The sequence below is a fragment of the Nothoprocta perdicaria genome, unplaced genomic scaffold, assembly GCF_003342845.1.
Source record: "Nothoprocta perdicaria isolate Ctin4 unplaced genomic scaffold, notPer1 scaffold_6, whole genome shotgun sequence".
In the NCBI taxonomy this organism is placed as follows: Eukaryota; Metazoa; Chordata; class Aves; order Tinamiformes; family Tinamidae; genus Nothoprocta; species Nothoprocta perdicaria.
This window is the reverse complement of record NW_020455865.1, coordinates 8200227-8224025: the sequence shown is the minus strand read 5'-3', so window position 1 is coordinate 8224025 and position 23799 is coordinate 8200227. Positions and strand designations below refer to the sequence as shown.

The following is a 23799-nucleotide window of genomic DNA, read 5'->3' as shown; positions in this document are numbered from 1 at the left end:
AAATCAGCTCTTGGCCATGCATCTCTCAGGGACGAAGAGCTACAGGAATTGCACATTCTTAGATTCAGCAGAAGAGATCAGAGTACTCAGAATAACTGTAAAAACCTCTTCTTTCTGCCAAGAGTATTTGAGAGTCCTTGACTGTTAAATGAAAAGAGATATTCCAGGAGGGCCACAGAGGACCGACAGGAATTATAAGTCTCATTATGCACATGTACCAATCCAATCATTCTGCCTTGCACGCACACATCAGCTACAGGAGCCACCATGGTTAAGCAGCAGGAAGCTGCAAACCTGACCATTTCCCTGACTTGAACAGCATTAAATCCCATAGAGCCAGAAAGGCTGCATCACTGTGTCCTTTTGAAAAAGAAAACCAAGTCTGATCCTGCTGCAACCCTGTTSTGCAGCCAGGTTGGTTACCAGCTTTTTCACAAGCTTTATCCAAAGAAACAGTACCACACGGGCTGCGGTAACAGCCCAAGCTTTCACTATCAAACAGTCTCAAAATAAGACCTGCTGCATGCAGCATGTCTAAGAGGTACAAAGAGGAATAGCAAAATTGTCAGGTTCATAAAATCTAGCAAATGTCATGATATCTCCTCTTACTTCATTAAGATTAACGAGCTCCTGCATGCACAGAGGTTACAGGTTCAACTACCTCCCTCTGCAAGATAGAGAGACTTTGTAGCACTGAAGGCCAAGAGTCTGTCAAAACAAAGACCACCTCCAGGTCAGAGCTCCAGCTTGTCCTTCAGGAACCCAGATGGATCCCTTTACTGGAAAAAAAGGAAGCAGAAGGGAGGCAGCATGGGCTGGAAGACTCCAGGAGTCCTCAAGACATCATTTTTTACTCTCAGGAGCAACCAAATACATGGTTAAGAAACACACTAATACATTTTGTCAGTGGCAAGGTAAGGAACTCCTCAGAACAACCTCTCCACTCCCTCCCTTTGCTGTTACTTAAGCTGGAAAAAAGGAGTCCTTCCTAATTAAGGGACTGGGTAAAGGGGAGATAAAGAGTAACTTTAGATAGCAGTAATAGGTGGAAGAGAGACTACTGGTAGGGTTTCTCATGGGTCAGCCTTGCGATGGATTTCAGCATTTTAACGAAGTGACACAGAGACCAGGGATACACTCACCAAGTCACACTGCAGGAAACAACATCAACCCCAAAAAGGACAGGGACAACATACAGAAAGAAYTGGATGAACATGAACAACAGAAATGGGAAGAAATGTTATGAAGAAAAAGGTCATTTACTGAAAGCGTTTAGGAAATGGCCACAATGTCACTATATGAGAAGGGTTCAGAAAAACCTGGCTAACCTCTGCCAGAACTCCATTACTAGAAGGCTGCAATGAAACTTGGCCCATGGGGAGCAGGAAAGGAGCCAGRCTGTCACAAGGCCCATCCACTGCCCGTTTCTGAGGCTGCGGTCACAGTGGCTACGTTAGTGCTGCGCTGTACAGGTGCTTGCACGAGGATGTGCAGCATGGCTCCCAAGCACATTCCTAGCTCCAAGGCGAAACGCTCTCGTCAGAGCGGAGATTAAAGCACGTGGCCGAGTGTTCGTTCCAGCAGCCTCCGGCCCAAGGGACCAGGAGCCGCGGGAGCGACACAGCGGAGCGGCTGTGCAGCCCCCCCGAGAACCCCGCATGGATTAGTCACGTAGCAAAGAGAAAACGGGGAAGATTAACCACTGCACACACAAGCCTGAAGCTCTGTGGGGACACAGAGCAGAGCGCGGGGAAGGCACAAAACACAGCCCACGTTGCAAGRTCCCAACAGCATTTTCACTGCCTTGCTGCCGCTGCTCTGCATGACTGAGCAGATGTATAGCACTCCTTTCTYGAGGAGACAGGAATCATGCAATGGGACAGCCCATGCAAAGCATTTGTGGTGATGGCAAGGAAAGGACATCTACTTTTTTGCCCCTGTCCAACAAACTGAATGCTCTAATCCACAAAATGTGCAGCTATGGCCTGGAGATGCCTCCAGGAGACTTGCCTGCACAGGCTGCGTGCTGCTGCGGACCCACCGCAGAGGTGCGAGGCCAGGTCTGCTTGTCCTCCAAGAGCAGCTCAGCCTGCCTACAYGAGCACCTCAGTCACCTGCAAACAGGACTCAAACACTGCCAAGCCTTTGAGCAGGACACTGGACCCACCATCAGGGAAGATTCAGGCAGCTGGAAGATTCAGGCAGGACAGGACTGAAATTAAGGAATGAGGATCACACATGCAGCACATGCAAACTACATCCTTTCCATTTGAGATGACAACATGAAGCTCAAAGAGTACTTAAAGGTGACTGGTAAAGTGCACGACACTGATATCAGGCTATTTGAAGACTTACTGTACTTTGTACTATCAAAGCTGCCCAGTTTTGAACAACCTGCTTTGTTCTGGGCAGAAAGCCAGCTCCGGAGGGAGGGAGGACTGTCACTACCACCTGTTTCTGCTGCAGAAACACATGAATTTTAAGAGCTGGAGGGAAAACATTCAACATGACTGAAGTAAAACGAGGGCCTTTTTCCCCTCCAGCTCAGCTAGTTTGGAGAGTTGCACACACTCAGGCTCACTTCTGCACCTGCTCCTATGCTTCACTTATCTACATTAGATGAAGGGCATTTGAACAAGGCATAGCAAGCTATTTTTAGTAGAAAGAACTGATTATTTGGGAGCAGCATGAGATACACTGTTGGTCCAACAAAGTACTACAGAAAGCTCCAGCACCTGTGYTGGACGACCTTTCTCAGCCAGCAAGAGATTCGTGGCCCCAGCTCCACAGTATGTGCCATGTCACCAGAGCAATAAGCACGGTCCGATGCTGGTTTTATGAGGGCTGCATAAACCAGCGATGCACAGAGCTCAAATCCAAGCCTTTCATGGAAAAGGTAGGTGGAAAAACAGCGTGCATGAAAACGTTGCCAGTAAATGCTCAGTAATTTCCACAGTGGAGGTGKCTGAGCAGCCCCCACACTCTGAAAATACTACATAATGCATGAGTGCTTTCTGGGGCTTTGCACGTACTCTTCAGAGGCGCGAGAGTGGCTGTTTTAGGAAGAGATCAGACCAAACCTGCCACATGTCTCTTTTTTTTTTTTTTAAATTTTTTTCTCATGTTCCACACAAAGCTGTCTACTGAGTTTCTTGTTCTACCTTTTTGCTAGCCTTTGCCAAAGCAGCCCTCCAAAAMGCCATCCACTCAAAATGTTATGGTTAAACAAGCAGGTGTTTCGTAGCTGCATAAAGGCTCTACGAATACATAGGATGAACTGACACGGTCACCTGAGTACATTTACTCTGTTTCAGGTTTCAGAAATAGTAAACACCATGCAAGTCCAGATTAGTTATGTGTCCTCAGGCACATGAGCTCCTTGTTTGCATTTTTATTCTTCCATTTCATACCAAATAATGAGTTCGCATCCTCCAAAGCTCTAAATAATTCAGGCAGTTGGACCTGTTCACAAGAAGAGACTTTTATGCAGTTTTGAAGATGAACATGCTCTGTGGGAGCAAAGACTCATCCGGGCTGAAGTTGCTGTTGCTCTGCTCAGAGAGCAAATAAAAAGTACAAAAGGACTTCTTAACCTTGCAGTTCCTCAAATCTTCTGTGTTCTTGTTTATTTACTACTGAAGATGGTAACAGCCTGAAGCTTTTTGGCTCTTGCTTTTTCCATTCCAGGATCATTGTTTTCAAATGTATTTGGCAAGAAATACATTGGCCCCGTGACATCAATTTCATTCCGATAATCTATGTCTGATCATTTGAGCTTGCTGCACTTAGGGTTACGTTTCCACTCGCTTGTTTTAGGGTCACGAGCGACACTGGAGTCCCCATTGAGTCCCGGTTCCTGAACAGRGGCAGCACGAGCTCAGCAGAGCTTGCTGTGCACGGCCGTCGCTCCCAGCAGGGCCTCAGCTTTTCCATTTGACACCAAACAGGCGCAGTGGATAGAGGTGCTAGCCTCGTCCTGCAGCTGGGGACAGGGCACATGTTGACCCCTGTCCCCAAACAATCTAACCAACCTCCGTGATTTTCACTTCTCAAGCAGGTCCGCTGATGATAGGTGCGGTTGCAAGTTATTTTCCATGCAACCACTCACAAAGACTTGGAGTCCCTTCCAACACAAGGGACTGTACTGAAGGGCAGTGAAGGATTCATAGCACACTGAGCTGATGGAGATGGTGCAGGGTTAGCAGAAAGCTGAAATGGTTTTCTTTTCCTGACAGGGTAATGGCCAGTTTAATCTCTCAGCTGGAACCTGGATCTTTGCTCTGTCACAGTGGAAGACAGGGTAGAAGAGGCCTAGCAGCAAGTCCTTCTACCAGACGTTAGATGTTTTTCAGTACCAAGGTCTTTGCAAAATTATGAACTGTGCTTAATGCATGAAAAAAAGGCAATGACTCACGAAGTAGCGAATAAAGCTGTCTAGCACAGGGAGCCTGCTTCCCAAAATAAGAATCCCAATTAGGAGAAAGCAAGTGCATTTCTGTGGTGACCACTTCATCATGCCTACCCAAACAGCAGCACTTGGCTATCCAGGACTAGCTGACAGCACAGATCACAGCTGTACAGCACTGCTGACACTGGATTTCAATCATGGGGGAAGCCTGGAAAAGATTATTTTGCTGCAGAAGTTGAAACTCAGACAATCTGAACTGCAACTGCTTTGAGTACATTTCTGCAAAGCTTAACTAACAGTTTGCTCAAGTGTTCTTGAAAACGAGGAATGAATGATCTGAAAATTAATTTCTTATCAATGGTTCCTCTAAAAGAGTTGGCCTTCCCGTGATTACAAGTCAAAAGATCATATAGTGCATCAAAGAACTGAAGTTTCTCGAAGTGCAAAATGGACAGGGGCTTTGGATAARAGTATACAGTGCTTTGCAGGCCCTGTCTCTGCATACAGGAACCACATCCCTGTAATTCCTCCCTAGTGACGTGTCCCTGATTCCACCTTCTGTGAAAATCTGAGTTTTGCTSGGAGTTTCACATTCCCACTCACCGGGATGAAGCATTCTTGAGGGTGGAAGTGGTCAACCTTGGATATCAACCTTGGATATCCAGCTTTCTTGGACCCCTCCTTGCATCTAGGGCCCAATTGCATGAGATTTTTCCAAGCATGTCCCTTAAGAGGCCTGAGTTTTCTAAAGTCAAAGGTTGCGGCTCTCTTCTTTCTCCTGCTCTCTCCTTGCAGAATCCTGAACTCCACCATATCACGGTTACTGCAGCCAAGGCTGCTCCTGGTCTTCTCCTCCACAAATCCTTCCCTGTTCACAAGCTTTGCTGGATCTCTCCTCGATGGCTCCTCTCTCTTTTATATCGGCAATCCTCCCCAGGCCTCTCCTGGATTGCTTGTGCTCTGCTCTGCTGTCCCTCCAGCAGGTACCAGCTGTAYACCACATGGCTGTTAAAGTCGCCACCGAGGCCAGGGCTTGCAAACCTGAGGCCACTTCTAGCTGGCTGCAGAAGGCCTCATGCACTTCCTTTTCTCATCAGTTGGYCTACAGCAAATACCCACAGCAACGTCACATGCCTTAATCCTAACCCCAAAGTTCCCCGTGGATTCCCCTATCACTAGGCWGAGGTCCATGATGTGTTTTGGCTGCTCTCTCATATAAAGGAGTTCCCCCCATCCTCTCCTGCTCAGCCTGTCCTTCCTAAAGGGCCTGTGCCCATCCCCTGCAGCATCCCATTCGTGAGCCATCCCACCAGTTCCAGTGATCCCAGCAAGATTAGAGGCCTGCAGCTGCACTAGGATGTCCATTTCCTCCTGTTTACACCTCATGCTGTATGCATTAACATACAGCACTTCACAAGAGCATCCAAGCATGCTCTTTTCCCAGAAAAGATATGCAATTACAGGATATTTCCCATACTATTATCTTGTAGGGATTTCCTTGCTTACATGCAAAAGCTTGAGGTGTCCCCACTTAAGCTGTGTTTTGCTGATTGTTCCCTTTCGCTCACATCATCTGGGGCCTTTGCTCGTCAACCCTGTCCATCGCTCCCTCACATTGCTGCAGGGTTTGAGTCACTTATTCATGCGAGGAAAAAAATACTAATTCAAACAYGGTTGGTTCCTTAACTCTCAAGATGCATTTCTGTGTTCTGATATCAAAAAAGGTGTACCATCACAAAAAAATACAAGCAAATAGTTAATGAAAGCTACACATATTAAATTTTGCAAACATCTCCATTGGCAGATTGTTCCTGAAAAAATAAATATGCAGACAGAGCTTCCAGCAATTTCCAAAAAGAATGTTTTTCCATGAACAGACAAAATAGATATGAAGTTTTTTTTCCAGGACATAAGATAGGCTGGACACAGCTATAGAGAAAAAAAAATAGAACAAAAAGAGATTGCTGTTTGTTTAGTAATAATTCAGGAACTGGAAAAGGGAGATCCAATTTTCTGCTTCTGGCAAGACAGAAAATACAGAACCTGAGAGGCCACAGGGCATGTACACGGGAAGGAGATGTGGAAGAGCCTAAACACAAGGAAAGAGCTGGAAGCATCTCAGTGCATTTTATATAGGTGAAAACCCAGCCAGCGGCTGCTGATGGGTAGCTTATATAAGCTGGAAAGGCAGCGTTGTGTGCCACCTCGTGTCTTCTTTGGGATGCGCATTTGGAGCAATGACGCCTTGTCCTCAGGTACCCAGGCACGGCGGGATGGAGAGTTCTTGTGCTCTTTTTGTTCTCCTTGGTCTAAATTTAGCATCAGTCATTGTGACCAAGTCGCTTCTAAGACGTACAGGGTGAGCGAAATAACCGCGATGTCCTAAAGCTTCCTGGCTTTATGGCAGTGCAAAGTGATGAATGTAAGGCAGCAGGAATCACCTCAGGCAGGTGGCACAGCAGCCACGTGACACCCACGGCCTGCAGCTCCAAGCACCTGTGGACACCTCACGGTGCCGAGGAGCTCTGAGTGACAGACGGCAACACTTCACGTACCTTCTAAATCCAAGCAACCAACACAACAGATTCACACTTGCTGAAGGTCAAGATATTGCACTGCGTCAACTCACAGTGCCAAGGGCCGGAGGAGAACACACYGGGTGCTCATTTTGACAACTGTTGCGTGTTGCAGTAACATGTTAAGCATGACAATCCCAAAGCAAGATGAGCATTTGTTATGCAGGGATCTTCCCGAGTTCCAATACCAACCCTGCACACCCTCCTCACAACTGCAAGTTAACTAATTCTCACCACGTGTTACTGTGATGTCTATGGAGGCTCTGTTCACCAGCCTTAGCTATCTACTAAGAACCAGCACTTCATTCAGATCTGAGTTCACTATCCTACGAATGTGGTTATTCCTTTAAATCACAACTGGGACCAAAAGACTTGAGCTCAGAAACCGAACAGCACCTGCAGGGATAAAAACAAGCAACGCATGGGCAGTCTCCTCTCCAACTCTGGGAGACAATTTCTTGACTGAAGCAACTCCTCTTACAGATCACCTGCTTTGGAAAGGGCCTCTCACCTGAAAGACCAGCAGCTAGCTGGGGTGCAGAGAAAAAAATCAAAAATCCTAAAGCAGAGCTCTATTTTTGTCAGGGTGGTCAAAGTATTCAGACATCACAAAGGGCACAAAACTGTCTTTTTAGGACCTTTCTATAAAGAAGGGATAATCACCAAAAGCACAGCACATGGGGCTCAGTATGCAGACATAAATTTGCAGTAGTAGAATTGAAAGGAGCATTTGGACAGCTCCATAAGAGCACATATATGTGTGTGTGTGTGTGTGTGTGTGTGTGTGTGTGTGTGTGTGTGTGTATATGTATATAAAAAGATATTTACTTGCTAAATCAGAATTCTAGGAAGAAGTTTCAATTTTAGTATCCAAACGGTTCCCTTAAATATTTTAATGGTTCCCTTTCTGTTGGGTACCATGGCTCAGGTATTACTTATACTGCGTTGTGCCAACTACGTAGGCAAATAGTGCAGTTAGTCCCAGTCCTCCCCTGCAGCCCTGTGTTCTGCAACATGAGAGATGGACAGCTACTCAGCCCTGCTCGGCTGAGGGACATCTTTCAAGCATTCCAGATGCCTCCTCTCTCCTGTGTTCCCAACTGTGTTTCGAAAATGGCAAAGCACCAAGACACGGACTAAATGGTTGTCTCGCTTCCTGTTTCTCCCAGCCCACGCTTCTGCTACCTCTTCTAAGTTCTGCTGTTCAGCAGATGGTTCTCAGAGTCAGCACAACCTACACATTGGGCAGAAAATTAACCTAGAGGTGGATATGGCAGGAAAGGAGAGTTTTCTGCAGGATCTGTGAGCTGAACTGGCTCATGCAAGGGTAAGGATGGCATGGGACTGGGCAGCAGCAAGACCCTTTAGTACRAGCTTGAAGAACTCTGCCAAGTCTTGGTTCTTTTAAGTATCTTTCATCACTCAAGTACGGTACACAGACATACTGGAAAACTGACAGCACAGCCTGCACAAGTCCTCTGAGCAGTGACAAGACAGKGGTTTAAGACATGAGACTAATGGGTCTCTATAGAAAAGCAGTGAGGTGAGTACTCTAGAAACACCACTGTTTTGGTACATGTGCATACATAAGCTCTCAGAAAAGTAGTAAAGCTTTTAGRGCTCTCAAAAGCAAACACACTTTCTAAGGTTAAGGAACTTAAAGCTTGTCTGAAAAGCAATAGTCAAAATGGCTGTGCATGAGTATTTCATAATCATTGATTYCAACTCCCAGATAAAGCTGTCTGTAAAGAATGTCCTTCCAGTTCATTCTGGGGTTGATTTTTCGAGCTTGCAAATCACTGCAATAAAGACCTCACAGCTGGAACTCATGAACATCTGTCAACAACACACAAATGTGAACAGACTGCAGCTCACTGTGCTACAGATGTAGTGGCTTTGCAGGGCAACCTCTGACAAAAGCTCATTTCACTCAGCAATCAGGCAGCCTGAGCACTGAACAAAGACAAGCAAATAGGGACTAGTTACTGTTTCCTAGCAGAAATGCACTGAGGAATCTGGAAATATTCACAGAGGACAACATTGTAGCTGTTAACTTCTGCCTATCACGAGGCACAATACACAAGAAAACAATAGCCAAAAGGAAAGGAATTAGCTTGAGTGCTGAACACTAGAGAGACAGAAAATATCCTGTTTCAGCATCAAAGGCTGCAACACACTTATCCATAATCCCTGTAGCACGCGTTGCCTCCAAGCATTGTGCTCAGCTCCACCTCCACTGCCCTCCCAYGGATCACGTGCCCATAGGAAGCAGACCCTTAAAGAGGGATCCCAAAGTACATGCTCTATCTCAGGTGGTGTCACCTAACATGACATTTTAAGAGATCCAAAGAAACCTGACCAAATGCTATAGCTGGGCCTGTCTAACATTCATGTGATRCCTGGGCTGCAACAAAACAGAAAGGATGGCTTAGTAACGTACAGTTCGTAGTTTTGATCTTCTGTCTCTTGCTGCACTGACAGCTCCTCCAAAGTTGCATCAATATCCAGCTGATTCGTCTCCAGCTGCCGTAGCAACGTCTCCCTCTGAGGAAAGGAAAACAAGCTGGGTCTGAGCAGGAAGGCTCATTGTAACAGATCTCTGTGTGCTTGCAGGGTGCAGCGAGATCTTGTGTCACAACTCTACCCACAGCAATGAATTAAACAGGAGCTTTGGCCCAAGGCAAGGAGTTCAGCTTAGGTACAGAAGCACAATGGAAAGCAGAAGCAATAACAAAAATATGTTAACCCAGAAAGTAAGGGGGTAAGAAAGCAACCTGTTCGGAGAGCTGTACTATATYGGGACACAAATAACAATGTGATTTTCAGACTCAAGATCTCAAGTTTCATTTGGAGAACAACTGCACGATTGCTGTCTGCAGTGGTTGGCACCATTTCAACTCTGAGCTTCTATTTTTTACCTAGAGATAAAGGAGTCTAAATGGGAGCAGGACTCAGCTGACTCAGAACCTCACAACTGTTTTCTTTCTAGTGGCAGAGGCTGAGGAGTCACCACAGTCTGATCAGTTCTGTGCAATTTTAGAAGCTGCTGCCCTCAGCCTCCAGTTACTGCCCCAGAGACCCCAGTTCATTTCAAATGTGAAACGCAAMGTTTTAACTTAACCCACAGAAAAGTGTGGCTTAATCTGGTCCTTCATGTTCCACATTTCCAAAGATTTCCCAACAGGTACTTCAACTGAGGGGCTGTGACGTCTTAGAAGGCTCTAAATCAATTGCAATCAGCCCYTGGACAACCCTCCTGGCTAGTCCAGCTGGCAGCAATAAGAGATCAGTAACTACCTAGGAGGYTGCATTACTATTAAAATTCCAAGCGGCTTCCCTGTGATGGTTCCCCAAGGAAAGTGCTACTAGCATCATCAGTCCCTTCCCCCTGCACGGCAAGGACCTACGTTCCCTACAATGCTGAAGCCGCAGAGCCAACGCCGTGGCCATTTCCCCAGGAACACAACTCGGGAGCTCCTGGCCAGAACGAAACCCTTCTGTTTCCTAGGCCCTGCTCAGGGCTACAGCTCCTGTATCACAGCCCTTCCACATCCTCTCAGAAAGACCYAATACTGTCCCAGCTGACCCCTGGCCAGGGCCAGAACGGGATGGAGCTGCTTCGCTGTGACCTACCATGCCCGGCACACCAATGTTCCATTTGCCATCCCGGGAAGGCCTTGAGCTAGGAAAACAAGCCCATTCACACCCCAAATTCATGATGCTCAAGGAAAGTGTCAGCCCTCCCTCTGCCACTGACTACAGACTGGATCACATGGGAAACACGGGAAAATAAACTCGTGGTCAAGCACATCTGGCACAGCAGGGCCCACCAGCGCCAAGGCCTGATGAGCTGCTCCTCCATCCAGGCTGCAGGCAGCCTCAGGAAATGCCCAGAAGAGAAATTTCACCTCTCCCCCAGACTGCAAAGGCTTTGGCTGTTATGACTGCCTCATCCTCAACACTGCTTGGCATTATCCCCCATGATAACTGCTTCTGGAAGTTTAGCATCGAAAGCCATGGTGAATTTTTAATTACACATATATGAGCCTGTTCACATATGTGAACAGGTATGCTCACTGCAAAAACAAAAACCAAACCAAACAAACCCAAAGCCTCTTACACTAAGACACACAGAAGGAAACCTACTCCATTATTTACAAAATAAAATCCTTACGGGAAAACAAACATTTGGATAAAGGAATGGAGTGTTGTTTCKATGGTAAGTGCAATATGGTTTCATACACATGACAACTTTGGAGCTACAGAAAAAAGAAAATAACTTATAACCCAATTAACTCATGTGCATTTRTACAAACCACATCAGGCTCTCCAGAGGAGTAAGTAGTTAGAGCACAGCTTGAACTTTCTATGGAACACACTGATTTACATTAAATTTCACCATGATGTAAAACAGCAATCAAGGTTTACATAACTTTTATTTTGTATTACACTTTTAAGACCAGATTCATTGATAACCATTAACACATGCTAACTCACAGGCAGCTACAACCTCTCTCAAAATCTAAGTACTTCTGTGATCATCTAAGCTAATTTACAGCTTAGTAGGCATTCTACTTCATTTTTAAACTGCTTGTTGTGTTTCATCATGCAAAGAGCATGAAGTGACCCATTCTTCCTTTGCTAGGCAATTTTTATTCATCATATTCATAAGCTCTGTGCAGATGCAAATTTGAATTAAAACACATACAAAGAATTATGAAGTCTTTAGCTAACTCAAATTCCCTTTATTGTTATATACAGATAAGAAACTGCAGCAAAACATGTTATACATATTTAAACTTGTTTAGTTAAAGAGAAGTACTAACGTGTAGTTAGTGATTTTAAAGTATTGTTGTACCGTCTCTGTATCCGTCCACATTTCAGAATAGGTTTCACCCTTTTAAATTTTATCAGACAATGGAAGTAGAAACCAGAGAAGAAAAAGACACGTTTTCTGCTGCTTTGTCCTCAATCAGTTTGCAAATTAAAGTGAAATAAATGCTGATCAAATCAGTTGAATAAACAGAGAGGAGAGACTGCTCTCAAGTGCTTATCTTAGGGATCTAGATGGAGGCCTTTTATCCAGCAAGCCGTTTGCCTTCCCTCATGCTTTGGTAGCAAGACATGTACTAATCAGAGTTTTACTGGCTTTACTTTTCACAGACTACAATAAATTTGAAGCCTGGATTCAATCATGAGTAGGATGTATCTAACTTGGCAAAAAAATCAGTTCTAATAATAGACTGAAATATGAAGTTAAAAATCTATTTTTGACATGCTGATATTAAAATATTAAAGAAACATCTTATTTTTAGCAATGGCCCAAAAGAACGGAGAAAACCGCATGCCACCGACCAACGCTCTGGCTGAACGCCACTTCCAAACGCTCTCTGGGAAAAGGCTATTTCAGCTGTCTGCCAAATTCTGTCTCCTTCCAGTGAAGGCCTCTGCAGACCTGCTGATCCGATCACATTAGCACGTTATGTGGGCCACCAGCAATACCCAGGGCTTTCTTGGGTCTCAGAATCCTCCCCCTGCTACCAAACTGATAAATAATTGAGTTGCCTGGGTGGCTGGGGGAATGGCTTTGTACTGCAGGTATGAATTTCACCCACCGCTTTCTCAATGAAAGATGCATGAGCCTGTGCTGCACACAGCAAAGTGCAACTTAAAACCGATGCACTGAGTGCCAGCGCTGCTGAAGGACATGGTGGCATCTCACACACAGCTACCAACTCTACTCGCCCTCGAGGGCTGCAGCAGATGAGGCTGAGAAACACAGAGAAACTGCAGAAATGGACTGAGACTGCATAAATCCTATGTGCAGTTCTGGACTCCCCAGTATAAGAGGGACGTGGAGCTTCTCGAGAGGGTCCAGAGAAGRGCAACCAGGATGATTAAGGGAATGGAACATCTCTCGTAYGAGGAGAGGCTGAGTGAGCTGGGCCTGTTTTCTCTGGAGAAGAGAAGGCTGAGAGGGGATCTGATTAATGTGTATAAGTTCAGGAAGGGAGAATGCAGGGAAGAAGGGGACAAGCTGTTCTCACTGGCGGCCAGCGATAGGACGAGGGGTAATGGCCATAAGCTGGAGCACGGGAAGTTCCATCTCCAGGTGAGGAGCAACTTCTTTACTGTGAGGGTGACAGAGCAGTGGAACAGGCTGCCCAGGGAGGTTGTGGAGTCTCCTTCTCTGGAGGTCTTCAAAACCCGCCTGGATGCCACCCTGTGCCACATGCTCTAGGTGTGCCTGCTTGAGCAGGAAGGTTGGACTAGATGATCTSTAGAGGTCCCTTCCAACCTTAAATATTCTGTGATTCTGTGAACATCACTCAGAGTCCCTTTCCTCTAACCTTACTTTGTGCAAAGTGCTAAGCAAAGGACTCCTTTTTAGGGGTTGTTACTAGCAACTGCCTTTGAAGGTATGAACAGTACCGTGAGGAATTGGATCTAGTTGTGTTTCCTACACCTTTTAACTTGCTGCACTGCTTGGCAATAGGGCCCAGAGAAGCAGCTCTGCCTCCCAGCGCATTCAAAGYCACACTTGCAGCTGCAACGGGAGCTGCAACACGCCCAGAGCCACCAAATCAGCAGGTACAGAATAGCCCTGAGCTCTTCTAATAAACATGTATCAAAAATGCAAGTGGCACTGGGAAACAGAGCAAACTTGGTTGAAGTCTGACAGCAAGCAGAGCTTCTACGGCCTGCCTGGAAGAAGCTGATGGCCTTCAAATCACTGTCTTCCTCCTCAGGAAATAGCAAGGGCAGACACCTCCTTCCTCTCAGAGGAAAGCATCTTTGTATCTGATCCCATCCTGTCATTTGAAAMAGAATGTATGTAAAAGCACTTGCCTGAAACCCAGGTATCAGAGCTGTAGGAATTAGTTTGGGCTGCACTGTTTTAAAGCAAAGAGCAGACAGCTACGTTCTGTCTCTTCCTGAATGACGGGCATTAGGACAAGCTCATCAATTGCCACCTTTTTTGTCAAGATAGCAAGAACATAGGGCAAACATATTTGCACACGTCATTCACATGTATCCACCCAAACCTCCTCTTGTAACTCAGGGGAACTGAACAGYTCCTTGGAAACTCTTTTCAATTTTCTTTTGTGAAGGGCCAATCCCACCTGTGGCAACTGCACCTTGCATTCTGGACTACCTCCAATGCCCATGGAACAGGAGAATAAATGCAAGCTGGTCACCCCACTTCCCTCACCTTCCCAAGTGGCAGTAACTGGAGTCTCCAAGCAACTAAAAGTTACATCAGATTTATTTTCTGATGTTCCTTACGACCGAGATTTGTCCGAGAAGTTCTCTGGATTTGGGGTTGATTATCTTATCTGAAGGACAACACTTGCAGTTTTCAGACTGGCACATTTTGTTTAATTATTTGCAGCACATTTCAGTGAAAGGTCACCTATGAATCTCYTCCTAAAGCTGTTCCCAAACAAACCCAGAACCACAAATGCCTCAGTATGGTTATGATTATACTTAGGAAAATCACTGCATATATTGACCATTAACAGTATCGCTTTGAGTGGCTTTCAGACACAAATCTGGTAGGAAGACAGTACTAATGTCTTTGTCTCCTCTCAACATCTRTCTGAGAAGAAAGAGAAAGATGCACAAAACTACAGTACAGAAATGTCAGATTTCTACAGCTTCCTCCTCCAAAAATTATTCAATTTGCTTCACTAGGTTGCTGCATCTTAAGGTTTCTTACCTTAGTGCTTTCTAAGGCATCCGTTCTGCATACCAAAGATGTGGTAATATCCACTAATACATGTGAGCTTATTCTGAACTTTCAGAAGTATTTCAGCAAGGATTATTCATATAAAATACACACAGACATTTCACCTTCCAGTGAAAGACAACCAAGGTCAACTGCCTGATTTTTCATGCAATGAAAATCCATGACACAAAAGTACAACCCCTCACAAGCCCACTCAATTCCCTCTGAAGGACCACGGCTACAAATGTCACCCTTTCTTGCCCAATGAACTTCTGTGTCTCCACTCATCCTACCCAAAGGAGGTTCAATTGTACAAAAGAAACCTGAGACTTGAATGTATGTGTACAGGATTCAAGCAGATCAGTTACCATCCACCTCGGGGTAATGATTTTCAGAAAACAGTTGTCCTTGAGCTGTTCATCTTGTTAGCAAGTCTTTCCTTAAGTCAGTTTTAGATGACTGGTAACATGAAATTTAAATATAAACTTTAATACATATCTGGATGTAACATATTGTACCATAGCACTGAATGCAGTTCTCTTGCCCATGATATTTACTGCTTTGGGAACTTTCTGTAGAAGTGGGCATTTGTGAACACAGTAAAAAACAGTCCTTGCACAAGCAGACACATGTCTAAGTCACTGACATCAATGTATTAATATAATTTTGTTGACTACATGTTCATGAAAAGAAAAATCTATTCAGGATCCTTGAACAATAATAATTTTATATATATATAAAATCAAATCAGGATYCTTTAACAATAATATTTTATATATATAAATAAAAAAAATCCAATCCCCACCTGAGAAACAGGGAAGACAAACTCCTTCCACCCACCCATCCTCAGAGATATCCTCTTTTGCTTACCTGCAGCTGTAAGAAGGGGATGTTGAAGAATTTGTGCAGGTACTTGAGGCCAAAGCTATTCTTCATGGAAGACTCAGCATACCGAAAATATGAGGAGCCAGGTGGTCTGTCTCAAACAGATAGGCAGGGAGAAGAAAATTGTACAGAGGACACGGACTGCACACACATACTTGCTGAATTATGTACCAGGCGCAATCCCCATCCACACGCCAGCCCCGCAGCCCCAAATGCTGGCAAGTGTTCTGCTAGAGACTGATTCTTCGGTTTACAAAGAAAATTCAAATTTTGCTTCTCCTGAAAGGTGGCAGAAAAAGCCAGAATGAAGCTGCTGCTGTTCACGGCTATATAGGACCATTCTTCAGTCAAGATTTTGTTTTAATACCACAAACAGACGTAAATTAAGTCACCTACTCAAGAATTGGCTTTGGGAATTAAACTTGCCAAGTYAGGCAGAGAAATAAACCTGTAAAAAAATGGTGTTACTAAATTGAGCCGCAAAACTGTGCCGTTTGCATGTGCCAGATACATGCATGAACAAGCAACAGACTGAAAAAAGATTATAACCACACACTTGAAAACATAAAACAAAAGAGGTATAATCTAATAAATCCTTGCCAACAAATAACATTTAAAATAATAGAGACCTTCAGATCCCAATTTAAGGGAAAATTTTGCTGGGCTGGCCAGGGAGAACGGTTTGGCTGTGCCAAAACAAACAGTAACTGTTGCAAGAAGACGCTCTTCGAGGAAGAGCGAGGATCACAGCTGCACTCGATGCCTGTCTTGCAGCAAGATTGTATAGAGAATAGCTGGGTTTCAGGGGGATTTCTTTTGCAAGACAAGGACTATCCAAAAAGAACACGATCTYTTGGGCAAAACAGCTCTGAAAGATACGTGCTGGCAGCCACTAACTGGGGATGACTGTGATGCACATCAGAACCACAGTGGTGATAATGTTTTTTTGTGGTTCATGACAGAGAGCAGCTCCCTGTTTGGGGACGGTGGTGCCACCCTCGGTTACCTGTTCAGATTGTCGATGAAGTCCCGCACGTCGCCAGGCAGAATGACCCGGTGCTCCCCCATGTCACGGTAATTCCCAAGCACGCACACTGGAACGTGGGTCGGCACTTTGGGAAGTTCCCTCAGGATATAGTTAAATGTCCTGCACCAGAGGAGAACCAGACAGAAGCAAATGGGGGAGAAATAGATCATTCTGTGAGCAGCTTCATCGCACGAAACCACAGAAGGAAAAAAAAAGAAAAAAAAAGAATTACACAGAAAAGAATTTCAGAAATCTTTCCAAAACTGTTGATTCTTTGCCCCTCTCAGAAGAATACATTAACTGTAAATACAATTTACCAGTCTTTAATCAAAGGCAACTGAAGTTCAATGCTCCACTGCTCCTAGAGACCGAGCAACTCCTGCCATAACCTTTCTCTCAGACTGGGTGAGGGCAGCACAAGCAGAGGTCCCTTGCTTCTGCTGGCACCAGGCTCACTGGCCCATAAGCAAACCAGTAAAACACAAGCTCAGATATACAGAGGCAGCCAAGTCCTCAACCCCTCCGGCTTCTACACATTCCCCATCCTCTCCATCAGAGATGCAAAATAAATAGCTCATTATTTCTATATATGTATGCAATTTATGGCCTCTACATAATCTGTAGCAGTACCTGTCTTCTTGGGAATTTCCCCACTGTTCACTCGTCTTTCCCTTTCCCTTCTGCTCTGTCAGTCTGGGGATTTATAGAGCCCAGCACACTCTGCATCTGCGATAGGGCTAATTATCAAGTCTCAGAAGCGGAGTAGCAGGAACTGCAGGCCACAATCTCCCAGGGAAACTACTTGCTCAAAATATGCCCAAGAGGGGAGTGTATTAAAAGACATCCCAGAAGATAAAGCTGTTATTTTAAATGGTACAAAACCAGCTTCAGAGGCCAGCAAGTCTCAGAGGGCTTTTTCTTTTTTTCTTTTTTTTTTTTTTTTTTTTGTGATTAAACATGGGGGAGCTGGATTGCATACAACCCAGGTGATGTCTCACCACTGTTTGGTGATGTCAAACATCATCACAACACCATTGCAGTTCTTATACACGTCCAGAAACTCTGCGTCCAGAGCCATTTCTGACTCTGCCTGAGGAAATAAAGGCAAAAGAGGCAGTAAGTACTTGACTTGGCTTCTGGTTTGCACACAATACCACAAATACAGTGTTGAATAGGCAAAATTCCTGAAGTAACAGACACTATAAAGGTATCACTCTATTTCACATCAATATCATTTAAACAGTGTAGCTAGTGGTTTCACTCCCTATGGGACAGGATGTGAAGGACATGAAATTCTCTGGAAGAAAAGCACATCTGCAATTGCTAAAACCCACCCTCGCTCTTCCCTCCATGACACCAAATATTTTCTTGACAACATAACTCCACATACAGCTAGAGGATACAGCAGACAGCACACGGCACCCGCTCTCTTTCTGTGGATAAATACTGACTCTGCTTTGAATGCTTCCAACCCATAAAGCCAAGGTCTCCAATCTAATAAGTTTCTCTGTAGCTAAAACATTTAGTAGCCAACTTTGCTTTGCATCATCTGTAATTTTGCAAAATTCAGTACTGCTCCCTTGTCTACCAGGCTCCTGCTTTTTGGTGCCTATGGAACAGCACTCGTCTCTTTCCCCTGAGCAAAAAACGCACCCATGTTTGCAAAGGGGGAGGCAACTGTGCAATAACTGCTTTTATTGTTCTCCTCCTGTGGGAAAAGGCAACATTTTTAAAGAAATTCTCCTCATCTGACCCCACAGATTGAGGAGGACTTGCCCCTTGGACAAAGAGACACATTCACTGCCCTGAACAGGCCCTTGAAGAAGAGTGCTCAGCGCTTTGCACATGAGTGATACTGGCTCTCCTTCCACGTGGAAATCAGCCTGTTGACTCCGTCCACGCTATGAAGCCCAGAGGGCACTGGCACAGCAATCAGAGCAATAAAGCTCTTGAATAGCTGCACGAGAAATCCCATGATCAAGGGCCTTTAAATTGACTTTTCCTGAGGATAAAATAGCCCAGCTCTGAAAGAAGTGCTCTGGAAGTGCATCAGCAGCTCAAATGCAATTTGGGGAATGCGGCTGCAAGCACTTTGTTCTGCGGCAGAAGATCCATAGGACACACCTTTGTGCAGGAGCCACAAGGAACCACTGTTTACTTTGACATCCTGCCTAGCACTTCTGTTGTCCCTTCATCTTCTGCCTTCCAGGGAGTGTTAAAAGGTAACAGTTAGTCTAGTTTTAAGGAGCAGCCAGAGAGCATGGCTTTAATTTGTTCAAGGCTCATGGCAAATCCTTTACAAAAGGCCTTCCTGACACTGCTTGTGGAAACAGGTACAGAACTACAGTGTAACTACCTGGGGTGTCTCATTCCCAGAAGACCGAATGGAAAACAGCAGAAGAGAAGTGGGGCGGGCATGGACAGGGAGATAAAACAGACAGGCAACAGAGCGAGGAATGTCTGGCATCTCCCTGCTCTCACCCAGCTGCCTGGCCAACCTCAGAGCAGACACATGCAGAAACCATCAACCAAAGTGCAAAGAGAAGCCTCCCCTTAAGAGGGCAACATCTGCACTCCAGGTGACTCACCTCTTGCGGATCATTCTCCAGCTTCAAACCATCTCCTCGTTTTTTGCATTTCCCTTAAAAAGAACAGTTGCAAAAGACAAATGCATTACATGGGGCAGAGACTCTTAGCTTGGGTCTGTCTCCAGGGACAGGACCGTGGCATTTTGCACACAACCTTAAAGCAGATCCAACTTCTACCACAAGCATGTGGAATATGAGGGGAGGTGGGAGACGCCTTGATGAGGAAAACCAGCTAATATGGTCAAGGCAAACGGGTACAGAAAGTCTGTGGCAGCTTGAACAGAACTCTTCACTGCATACAGTCATGATAACTGAAGAATATGGGTTTGAGCACTCTCTGACCACAAGTGGAGCTGCTCTTCTCCACTTTTTGTTGCTTTAGTGTTGACGAACCAAAAGATACTGAGGTTGTTACAACTGGAGTGCYGCACTTTATACACGTTGTCCTGAGACATCCCCGCTGAGCAACTCCACCAACCTGAAGTGAGCAGCCTTGCAACCAAACGTGCCCTCTAAGCCCCTTAGGTGCTTCGGGCGGACTTAGGAGCTGCCCTCAAGAAAGTGCAGGAGGTGACGTGCTAAATGCTCGGGGGAGACGCTAGAAACATCCTGCAAAGAACTACCCTGCTGCCCAGGGTCCACAGTCCCATCTACAGGGACTCGTAGGTGGCTCTTCCACTCACGCATCTCCTCTGTAGCGTGCATGCACTAAAGTACTGTTAGGTTTAAAGGACACCTTTCTGCTCCTGAACAAAGTGACCTTATAGGAAATCTTCTTATTTTAAATGGTCAAAAACTATTTAACTTCAAATATACAAGTAACAAAAATACCAAAACCAAAGTGGCCACATATGCCCCATAGGCACATTTGTATTGCAGGAAGGGATCCAGCTCCAATAGCAAGCCAAAATCCAAGCCAGGTTGTATTTCTTTTGCCTTCAGCTTGGCACTCTGGCATGCCAGCACACTGCTAGATAGCTGGGGGAGGGTGGCCATGCCTCTGAAATGCAGCAAAAAAGGCCAAGAAATCTCCTCGCAGCACATTACTYCTGGCTATAAGATGCTCTGCCAGCCTCAGCGGCTTCTCGAGAAGTGGGAAATAAAAGGAGACAGCTAAACATATACAGATTGTACCACTAAAAGAGYCAGTCCCTCCAAACAGTCTGTAAGTAGCTGCATGCTGAAGCTTTCCCCTTGTTTTTACAGCTTCAGTAAGCTGGATAAGTCCAGGGATGGATAATTTAAAGCATCCACATCATCAGGCTCAGCACCCACAGAAAAGGAGGCAGCGGTTTCAACCTCGGCACGGAGCTTTCAGCCTCCCTGCACATTTAGCATTTTATCAGTTATGTCTAATCGTGCTGCCCAGTCTCAAAGCCTGCAGGCACAGTGGGCAGAGCACCAGTGATTTCGTACCTGGGACTTGCAGAAGGGCAACTGGCCAATGCCACCCATTTCTGGTGTAGGCTAAGGATCACCAAGAGTCTCAGTAGGCAAGAAAGAGCACAGCTTTCACCCAGCACCAAATAAAGTTCAGTGTGGACATACTGTGAAAAATTTGCACCTCTGGGTGTTTTCTGAACTCACTGCATGCAGCGACTCTCAGACTTTTACCAAATGATTTGTACTGTAGAGTCCTGCAAGGAATAGAGTCATATTTTACAGTCCTCAAATATCTTCCAGGTGTTAAAAGACAATTAAGGACTATACTTCTGAACTTTGCTCTGTAATTTTCTAGTCCCAATACTGGCAAATTAAATAAATTACCATGGGATAGCAGAGATCTGAAATGTCTTCTTGTAACTGCTAGAAACATCTCATCCGTCACAGAATGTGCTTAACAGCTTGGATGAGTTCACAACACGCTTCCACTGACTCTTTAACAAATTATTTGCAAACTGTAGGACAGAAAGCGATTCTTTTCCTATTCAACTCGCTTAATGAAGATGGAGTGACTACTTTTGAAATTCACAGCTCTGGTAAATATAAAGCAACAGAGAAAAAAAGTGTTTCTTTTTGCAAGCAGGTCATGGATAAATGGCAACAAATCTGAAAGCTATTCTGGAGAGTTTAAATGCTGTAGGGCTTTCATTCTTGAGGAAAATTCACACTAGTTGTTAATACTAAGTATTTTTGCTGTTAGCCATAATTAGGGAGTCGGTCACACTTCTCTTGCTGTACGTTGCAGCCCACATTSAGCTATGATGGTCAAGCTGATCACCTGTTAGCTGTTAAAAAGTCAGTGTCAGCTAAAAAAATGCGAAACAAAAAAAGTTCAGGCATTTTCTTGAAAGAAGCTGTGGCCCTGGACAGTCCTGGCACAGCAGCAATACAAGGACTGCACAAAGTGGCAGTAGATTTCAGCCCTCTTACTCACAGACACTTTCAATGTCATTGCAAAACCACACATTTCTAGAACATTCGCAGCTCTGCTGTCATCTTATTTTTGATAGCTGARAACAGCAGACGTACTAATCCTGATTTTTTCCCTTTCCTGCAGTATACCAGTGACAGAGACAGAGCCCTGATCAGGCTGCCCAGGGAGGTTGTGGAGTCTCCTTCTCTGGAGATCTTTCAAACCCGCCTGGATGCCGCCCTGTGCCATGTGCTCTAGGTGACCCTGYGTGTGCAGGGGGTTGGACTAGATGATCTCCAAAATTATAGAATCTCAGGATTCTATAATTCTATGATAYCCCTCCTGAGGCTCAAGTGTGGACTCTGATTTTTCCCAAGCCGATCGCAGTGGAGGCRGATGCAAGCTGCTCCCCTCTTTGCTTCACGTTGTTTCAAGCCACTGGAACTTGTTTGGCTACTCTGAATCTCAAGATCTCACTATTTCTCCAATTGCTGATAAATTATACTGGACTTGACCTGAGTTTTTAGTATTAAGATAGTATTAAAACCAAAACTCATCAGAGTTTACAGATCTTTCATCCTGAGTAATCAAAGGGACCTTCAAACCTGGACATATCTACAGCTCTGAAACAAAACACACAACTCATACAGCTCTGAAACAGAACACGCAACCTTTGCCTGCTGATGCTTTTGAGCGTGTATCAGGAGCACTGACTGGTATTTYTAAGTGATGCTCATCCATGCTGTAAAGGAGGTCATGTGTAAAGCAGTAACAGAGCTGGAAGGCRCATGTGTGCACATACTCCTGCACAGTGTTTATTTTTGGAACCAGAGCTGCAAGATGGACCAGATAAAGATGTGATACATTGAGCAAAGAGCTGCAGTTCCAGCTTTAAAGGCAGGCATGCAATGAAGAGTGAGCAACCTAGATCATATGATCTAGGTTRTGGTTTTTGGGGTTACAGAAGGTATGGTCCAGGAGCCTCAATCAAAAAACAAAGGTCTTCATGTGGTGTTTGACCAGCACCAATAGCTCCTTATTCGTGGGGACAGCAGCAACTGAAACCAAATAACCTTGCAGCAATGCCCTAAATTCTACAGAAAAAATCTTTTTCCTGAATGCCACAGGACTAGTCAGCTCTTAAAAGCGTTTAGGTTATTTTAGGAGMCACAGAAAAAGAAAAAATGTGACTTGATCCTTTCAGTGAGTGTCTGGGGAAARGTAAGTCCAAACAGCAGATATTACAAGAAGTGAGACCTGAAGTCTTGAATCACCTGAATTCCAAGCACCTCATTTCATTTTACTTCTTTGCATTAAGGATCTAGTTTTATGGCCTGCATCAGTTACACAACTCACTGCAAAGCAGAAAGATGAGTCAGGACTGTGACTTTTGCTGATAGGTATCTTTTCTCTGCACTCTTAGTGCCAAGGGCAGCAAAGGACCACACATCTTGGACAAAATGGAACACAATCTATAGTTGGTGACAAGTCCTCATTAAGATTTTAATAAATGGCATCATTGTGGAGTTGGCTGTGCTCAGASAGCATGGCTGAAGAACCCAGCAGGCTGCAGGTAAGCCTGTCCTCCAGCCACTCTGCACATCAGGACAGAGAAGGGGAGCAGTGTCAGGGTTAGCATGCCCTCCTGCTTGCCTGCATTTACTGCTTTATCAGGTTAAGCTTTCATAACAAAACTTTCCCCCACCTCCGCATTAGCAGCTATATCCTAAACAAGTGACAGCAGGCTGCCAGCCAGGCAGGGCCAAAAAGCTGTTTCCAGCATTCCCGAATCACCTRGGGGGAACCACAGCTGGAGAACTAACCAGGAGGCAAAACTGTTGCAAAAGATTGCTTAGTAAAACCACATTGGTCTTCACTGCAAAAATCTCAGTGAGGTTTTTTAGGGCACTGCGGAGGAAACTCTCCCAAATTCTCCTGTGCACGTTGATATGGAGACATGAGGGTTGAGCACAGCGCAGGGAGCRCGAGCTGCTTTATGAGACTGAAATTGAAATTGCAGTTTATGGCTTTGCTTTTTAGACAGTCTGGCTAAACATCGCCCTCCGTTTCCTGCAAAGTAATATCAGACTTTCAATATAGACTTTCAAATATCTTTATTTAAATATATTTCTCAATTCTTTCAAAAGAGGTGAAACTGGTTAAAATAAATTTAGTCTGGAAAAAAGCACACATCGAAACGCATGCTGAAAACATGTATTTCTGCAGTTTC

The 23799-nt window shown here is 44.9% G+C and overlaps 1 protein-coding gene across 1 annotated transcript in view; it reads right to left on the bottom strand.

Moving 5' to 3' along the window:
- RABL6 (RAB, member RAS oncogene family like 6) overlaps positions 1–23799 on the bottom strand; it is a 53444-nt gene that overhangs the window by 16601 nt on the left and 13044 nt on the right. The window contains exons 4-8 of the mRNA XM_026049166.1: positions 19214–19266; positions 17624–17715; positions 16605–16745; positions 15584–15689; positions 9425–9528 (exon numbers count right to left, since the gene is read on the bottom strand). Of these exons, the coding sequence (XP_025904951.1) occupies positions 9425–9528; positions 15584–15689; positions 16605–16745; positions 17624–17715; positions 19214–19266 (496 nt within the window). The remainder of the gene's footprint in view (positions 1–9424; positions 9529–15583; positions 15690–16604; positions 16746–17623; positions 17716–19213; positions 19267–23799) is intronic.